Below are 8,068 nucleotides of genomic sequence, written 5' to 3'. Positions count from 1 at the left end.
GGGGGGGGGGGGGGGAGGGAAGGTTTTGTTTAATCAGATCCTGAGCCCATTCGTTTTAGGGTTTTTTAAAGGGAGGAAGGGGAAAGTTTGTGGATTTATATCTATTTCTTTTATATGATGGAAAATGCACAGCTAGTTGACCCACTAACATGAGCACCATCTCTGTCTTTTGATTCACCGTAGGCTTTGCACTTGTTGGTGAGAAGTGAGAAGGCTCCTGTCATAACTGTGTGGTCCAGTTTTAGAACTCTTTTACGTTTTAGTGTCAGGATTGTTAAGGTTTTAGTTGTTTTTTTAAATTTTGATAAAAATGATAATATTGAAACATGGCTTTTGTATAGTGGAAATCTATAAAATGCTCAATGCGCTTCTGAAGACGTTGCTGTGTTATGTTTGTCCCTTAGCACCTGGCTATTTGGTAGCCTTCATTTTCCAGCATTTCCCCTTGTTTGATATTGAGAATGTTGCACGTTGTGTCTTTATATTGTCAGTAGCTTAAGTGTGACTGTCTTCACAGACATTCGTTCAAATTTTCTTTCCGTCTTTTGTTTCTGTCTGTTTTTCTTGCTCTTGCCGAAGGCTTAATGACCATTTTCATGAACATATGCCTCTCTTTGCTCAAATTCAAAACAAATAGCTTCAGTACAGAACCCATTCAGCGTAGATTAATCCAGTGTCAAAAGTCAAGCTCATCTTTCTAATCTATGAATGAACCTATATTTTTACTTAAGCTGTTTACCTAAATGCACATCTTTATTCCCAGGTGGTATGAGCCCCAGTGGCCTGAGTGGCGAGGTGCGCAGCCTGTTTGCTGTTCTAAAGCTGGAGAGTCACGAAGTTCTGCGCAAACAAGCGGACGAGGCGCTGGTGTCGCTCAGTGGGATGGAGGCTCGCATCACTGACCGGCTCCGCACGCTCAAGGCTAAACCTGTCTCTGAGGTGAGGATTTCTAAACCCTTTTCCTCTTGTTCTTGTTCTTGTTTTTGTTCTTCTTGTTCCTGTTCTTCTTTTTCTTCTTCTTCTTCTTCTTCTTTTTCTTCTTCTTCTTCTTCTTCTCTTTCTTTTTTCTTTCTCTTCTTCCTTCCCAGTCCTTTGATCTTAAGTACCATAGCCCGATCACTCAAGAATCCCACTTAATTAAAGTCTGCAATTTTTCTGCCAGCATTTCATAAAGTGCAATTTTTTGTTTTCTTTTCACATTTGCAGAAGACTGGAGCACAGTGGCACCTCTCAGTTAATGTATATTTAATAAATGGAGGATGAGAAAGAGAGACATAGTTTGTCCATGAACATCTACTTTGTGTTTCATTTGTTACAAGTGTATACACCTGGGACTTTCATTGTCAGTGCCGGCATCTGAAAGAAAGTTACCTTTGTTGATAAAAGTTCATAGTGCCTCACACAACTTCCGTTATTGTCTGGTTGACCATTTTTCTTATTGTTCCTCTCTGCAGAGACTATGGGTAAAACTGGCATGAGTCTTGAATGATTTTTTATTATATTTTTTAATTTTTTTTTTTAGTTTTCTCCCAGTATCTGTGCTGCATGCACAAACACACTCACTCTCTGCATGGGTCCATACCGGACTTGGAATGCTTGAGTGTGAAGAACCTGGATGATGTGCCACTTTTGTTCAGCCTTTGGTCACTTTATTCTTCAGGTTTTACACTTTGTCTACTTTTTAAAATTCCACCTTCCCTTCCCTCCCCTTCTCAGCCCCCCCCCCCTTTGTTTTCACTTGTTTAAAGATTTTGTTGGTACTTGTTACATTTTTTTGGTGTGGAATCTTCCTCCAACAAGTTAAAAACTTGCTTGTCTTTGAAAAGTCAAATCCTCAGTGTTTGTCATCTGTCAAGGAAGAGTTTATCCTCATGTGTGTTGCAAGTTTTATCAGCGCCTTGGTGCTTTTTTATCCTTTTTTACTTGCTTCAAATATCTGATATGCTATTTTTTTCCCACCTGTTGTTAAATTTATTTTTTTAAAATCCATTTTTGTCAATTCCCTGGATCAATCTGCTTCCTGGCATGCATGATCCACCAATTTCTCCAACTTTGCACGACTCTCCTTGTTTCATAAGTTGTGCTTGCTTCCTTAGTTCACAAAAAAAGATTTTATGAAAGAATGTTTAATGTCTTCGGGGGATTTTTAAAAAAAAGGTAATTTTACAGGTTTCTAAGCTTCAATTTTTGTCTTTGCATGATTTATGACTTTCATCAATCTGCTCGCCTGCTGGCATGAAAAATACCTCTGTCTTGTGACAGTTTTTTAAAATGTTGCTTTTAAATGCTTTTTTTCTTTCTTTTTTGACTTCCTTTTCTTTAAAGCTAAGAGTATTAATTTTTCTCCTTTTGGATACAGTAAAGGAAGCAGCTTTATTGTGATAGTATGTGCTATCTATTTGGTTATATTGCGGTCCTTTTTGCTGTATGTAAGAGTAAATGGAGTGTATAGTGTGCCTCCTTGAGATACCACTTTTTTAGAGGTGATAATTTTGGCCTTTTTAAAACGCGATATTCAGGTATAAAAACGCAATGGGATTTGCTCTGGAAAATTGAAGCAATGTTCAGACAGATGCAAAGCGTTTCTAACATTATTTGTATTGAATTGTGAGCTACTCTGGAGTCGGGAAGGGGTCACCTTTGGTACAAAAGTCAGGGAATGTGTAAATGCATGTTGTTAAAGCTTCGCACATTTCGTGCTGTGTTTTTTCATTAGATGTGCTTGGAGCATCTTTCATTAGTCGTGCATTGTCTTTATGAAAATTCGTCAAAACAGCTTAAAAATAACTGACGAATCTGACAAGCATTTATTTCCATAGATAGGTAATGGCTGTGTTATAAATGGCAATTGCAAATAAGTTGTCATTGAAATGCATCTTGTATCTTTATAATTTGTGAGATTTTCTGGAAGCAGATCTCTGATCTACTTTCAAACATTCTTTTTATTTTGCAGAATAGAGATAAATATATGGGTTGTATTGAAATTGTATGTTAATTTTTTGTTGTACACAAGTCACATTTTATCTGGCTGTGTGGCATACTGTGAACGTTAGCTTATTTTGATGAAACTTCAAAATAAATTTTTACTGGCATTTACTTTCAGATAATCCAAGATGACTTTTTCGTGAAAATGGATTTTTATGTCGCGTAATTTTTGCGAGTTAATGTCACTGTACGAAAATCAGATGTGGGAGAAAGAATAGGAAAGGCCAACTTATTTGTCTTTTTCTGCTGCTAAGTAGTGAACTCTCTCAGAGGCTCTGCTCCTTCTGTTTCATTCCTAGTACAGTTGAACCAACTCTAACGACCACCGGTTCAAGACTATAGCCCATACAAGTCACCACTTCCCACTGCTCCTTTGCATCTTTTTTGTTTATTATAATGACACTATTCAAGACGACCATTTGTTTAAGAATTGTGTTTTTCTTTTACTGTTATTACCTTTCAAAAAGCAGGTGGTTGGAGGGCGCCATTGGTAGGTCTTACTTTTTTACTTTCCCTCTGTTGATTCTGTCTTTCTCTTACGGGGGGGGGGGAGGCTGTGCTACTAACTGAAGTGTCTATATGCCATTCCCAAAGGGGGGACATGTTGTTGCACAGTAGAATTGTAAATGGGGTGATTCATCAATGTCATGCTCATAACTGTGCCGGAATTGCAACAGTGAACTGCTGCTTTTTCTTTCCTCATCCTTACTATCGTCATTTTCCTCTACTTCTTTTGTATGTTTGTCACTGTCTTGTGACCCGCTATTTCCGGGGTGCCTTGATAGCCGAAGTAGACTTTGTGCCATTGAAGCTAGAGAGGTGAGCAGAGTAAGCCCGATTCCCTGTAAAGACTTCTCCTGTTGACATCCACCCCTTGGCGCTCATATGACCTTATGCAGTTGCGGGCGCCGTAAAACCTCTACTAAAACAAACAAAGACAATTTGCTCAAAAGTTGTCCCTGTCTGAAATGAATTTTGCGAATGGCTTGTACACTGCACGCGACCATTTCATTGCTCTCCTCTCCTCGTCAGAGTGTGGAATACAGTACTCTGCGGGAAGTGTCGTTGTCTTGCAGCAACCTGCGCGTGTGTCTGCAGGAAGTGTCTCGCCTCGTCTCCACCGCCTGGATCACAGAGTTGCCCCCCGTTGACTCGAGAGGGCACTTCTATGACCCAGTTCTCGCTGAACAGGTTTGTATCTTTTCGCTTTTTATTTTAATGTGAGTCTTAAAATATTTATAGTTGTTAATGTGGGTGGTCAGAGGTATCTCTGCTAGATTCTTCTTTGTTAATTGAGCACTCAGTAGGAATACAAATTATTGTTTTTGTTATTATTATTATTGTTATTGTTTTCTTTATGGTGTTGTTGTTTCTATTTTTATTATTATAATCATCATCATCATCATTACTATTATGATTATTATTATTTTATTATGACAGTTAGCTATTATCATTCTTAATATTAGCATATAATAATATTATTCTTATCATTTTCATAATTATTATTGTTATGCTCTTTAGTATTTTATATCATTTGTGGTAGTATTTTCATCATCATCATCCTCATTATCATTATTATTATTATTAATACGGCACTTTCATTGTTCTGTTTTCCCCTCATGGGCTTGACTACATTTGCAGAAGGAGAACCTGCAGCATGAGCTGACACGGCTGAGGTCTCGCAACGACATGCTGGACCACACGGTGAAGGAACAGCAGGGCCGGCTCAAGGCTCAGAACGACAGACAGAAGCACTGGGAGGCCTCGCTGTACCGACAGTGTAAGTGCCTCTTGTCCAGTCCATGTCTGTGTGTCGTTTTCTTTGTCTTTGTTATCCACAGTTTAAGGGAGACGGTCTATTTTGTTTATCTCGTCTCGGCTGATGATATGAGGAACGGAAAGTTTCAGAAATTTTGCCGTTTTTGTTTCTTGCTCTGCTGACGATTGTAGGGATTCAATCTGTTCTGTTGATTTGTCGGATTGTAGGGATTCAATCTATTCTGTTGATTTGTCGTTTTCTTCTTTCGTCTCTACTGTTGAATTGAGGGAGACTTCTTCTACTTCTCTGTCATGTTCCTGTCAATGTAAGGTAGGCAATATATTCCCCTTCATTTTTATTTCTCTCCATGGATATTGTGAGGTAGACTATCTGCTCCACTTGCCTGTCATTTTCTTGTCCCTCACAAAGTTGTTGGTTGGTTTCCTGAGCAGGTCTCACTTCTGAAATATCTTTCTGTAACCTGTCAGGTCTCACTTCTGAAATATCTTTCTGTAACCTGTCAGTCTGCCTGGACTATTCCACATGACCACCTGCTTTGGGAGCAATGTGCTTCTCCTCATCAGACACTTCTTTTCCCAACTGTGTTATTCAGAAGTATTCAGCCTTCAAATATTAATAAGGAATATTGTGCATAATGTCGGTAATGTTATGCTCTTACCACGTAACTGGTTTATTGAAATTTTTACAAGGAAATTGAAAAAGGAAGAAAGAAAACCACGTTTGTTTAAATAATGAGTAGACACAGAAGTTAACCCACAATACTTTTATACCATAAATAGTGCATACTGACTTCTGACTTTTATCAATGACCTACACGGTCAGTCTCAGGAATGTTTTTTTGGTTTTTTTTTAAGAACGAAAAGAGAGCTGAACTATCTGTTCAAGTCATGTGCTAAGAGCATGGTACCACGGGTATATTGACCGATGTCTTTTAAGACCTGATGTTTACTCCTCCTTGTCCTCAGGAGGTATGTTGGGTCTCCAGGTTAGCCAGAGCTGGTGTTCTGTTTCATTGTACGTTTTCTTTGATTTTCTGGAGTCGTGTTCATCTCATTCTTGAAATTTTGATGTTTAAACCAGGACACAGACCTTAAAGTACTGTATTTGTCACCCTTTGAAACACACTTTTTATGCTGTGATTTGACTCTTTGATTCCTATGATATGTCTCTCTGCCGTATGGTACAAGAAATAAAAAATTTCCATTTAGAACCACTCCAAAAAATAATTGATCTGATCAATCATGTATATATTCAGTGGTACTTGCTCTAATGACCACTTGTCCAAGACAGTTACCTACCCAAACAACCACTTTTACAGTGTGTTTTATCTAATCTATGTTATAATGGCGCTATCCAAGAGGACTGCCTGTTTAAGATGACTTCTTTTCTCCTGAACAATGGGTGATGGTGTTGGATAGGTTTGGCTCTATGAAGAGAGATGTGTTTAATTAAGACTGGGAAGCTAACTGTTAAGCTCTGGCAGTGAATCCTTTTTACTTCATTTTTCCCCCCCAGCATATAGATGAGTGATTGCTCCTAGTAAGGCAGCTCTCCATCTTGCGCACTTTTCAGTGTTTTTTTTTTTTTTGTATTTGAATTTGAGTTTTTCATGTTGGGTAATTTTATACATAGTTAAACCTGTGCTCAAAGCTATTGGAAAGTGGGACGTCTTTAAGATGTTTTCTTTAAAGAGCATTATTTAGACAATTAAGTTTTGTTCTTGTCATTTTTAGAAAAGAAAAGTAGTGATTGTTTCTTTGTGCACTTCATTGGGAGGAGGTTTTTTTCCAATATTTAAAAAAATTGTTTTTTTCATTGTACATTTCTTGAGCTTATTTTGCATGCTGTGTGTGGTAAATTTTCAGATGAGATTTTCGTCAAGCGCATGCACAGTCCGTCCAACATGAAGCTGACACACGTAGTTCAGCATGGGTTGGTTGGGAGTGCTGTGGACAGTAACTGTGTGTGCTCAGCTACACCTACGTGTGTGTAATTAATTCCACTGTACCCGCTTTCTGTACACTTGTTTATTTTATCTCTGTGCTGGTCACTCTCTTTTTTTTCTGTAGCGAAAATTTGACTATTGCAAGCTATCTTATATTTTTTGCTGCTGTTGAAGTGTTTGGTTTATTCATTAGTTTATCTATTTCTTTATATTTCGACTCTCTTTCATGCACATTCTGCTATGATTTTGTTTTGTTTTTATCTGTGATATAGCTTTCGTTTTCTTTGTATCAGTCTTTTTCTCTTTGTTTTCAATAATTTTTTATTTGGCATATATATGTGTGAAATAACAAAAATTATATTCTTCTACTCTGCACCAAGGAATAAAAAAGAATAGCGTGATCAAAATATGCGTACCCCTTCATGGAAAAATGACCATAGTAAGAAAGCTGTAAATTAATCTCAAGCCAGTAAATTAGAAGATCATTGTATTGTCTGAAATAAGGTAATTGCTTCAGTTCCTTTTAAGGAAACCTATAACTTTGTTTTAAGGGAAAAAATATCTATTCACAAATTGTACCCTTTGTTTCCCTCCAATGAGAAAAGCAGTTTGAAATTTCATAGAATTGTCTGCAGGTGAAGTAGTCTTTTTAAAAATCTCAGTTTTTGGGCCTACTTGGGGTGCTTGGAGAGTGCCACTGTCAGGCCCTTTTCCTTTAGATTCCCCTCTATTGTTTCTGTCTGCATGACTTGGGATGCAGATCTGTAATGAGTGACAACACCAAACCTCTCCACCCCCTCAAGCCAAACTTTTTAAAGCACTTCTTTGACTTTGGAAAGCACTTGTTTTTCACAGATATAAAAACAAAGGTCTTATTGACATTTAGTCTGGTGCTGCAATTTTTTTGTCACTACTTTCGGGAAAACTAATTTGGTGATTGGAGCAGTTCTCTAAAGAACCACAGTGTGCTGGTGTGATGTCACCATACATGTTTCCTGAATTAATCTCATGTGATGTTTGAGTTTGTTGGATTAACTTGGTGTTCAGCGACCCACTGATACATCAGTATTCTGACATGTACAAAGCTTTCACCCTTCTCTTATTTTCTGGTATCTTTTGTTTGACTGTGTTGGCAAATTCCCCAGAACATTTTTTTTTCTATCGCAGGTCCTTTTGATTACCAGTCTGGAGGAGGGAGGGATACTACTTAAATCTAAACAGTTTAAAAAAAAAATATGCAGTATTCTTCTGAGGCTCTTTTCTGTAGAACAACTTTAGATTTATATGTATTATAGTAACATTGTTTTGTTCGGACTACATCCGTAAATCTCCTTAACCAGGCCAAGTAAACCCCCCCC

General features: G+C 37.8%; 1 protein-coding gene across 1 annotated transcript in view; it reads left to right on the top strand.

Annotated features, from left to right (window-relative positions):
- The window catches only part of LOC101846758, a gene marked incomplete in the record, with an annotated part of 114,609 nt that overhangs the window by 104,603 nt on the left and 1,938 nt on the right, over positions 1-8,068 (top strand). Inside the window, 5 exon segments of the mRNA XM_013086796.2 lie at positions 764-939; positions 1,455-1,463; positions 4,018-4,176; positions 4,627-4,765; positions 6,631-6,750. Of these exon segments, the coding sequence (XP_012942250.1) occupies positions 764-939; positions 1,455-1,463; positions 4,018-4,176; positions 4,627-4,765; positions 6,631-6,750 (603 nt within the window).

This window comes from Aplysia californica, unplaced genomic scaffold (assembly GCF_000002075.1).
Source record: "Aplysia californica isolate F4 #8 unplaced genomic scaffold, AplCal3.0 scaffold00506, whole genome shotgun sequence".
Lineage (NCBI taxonomy): Eukaryota > Metazoa > Mollusca > Gastropoda > Aplysiida > Aplysiidae > Aplysia > Aplysia californica.
This window is presented reverse-complemented; position numbering and strand designations above follow the sequence as displayed.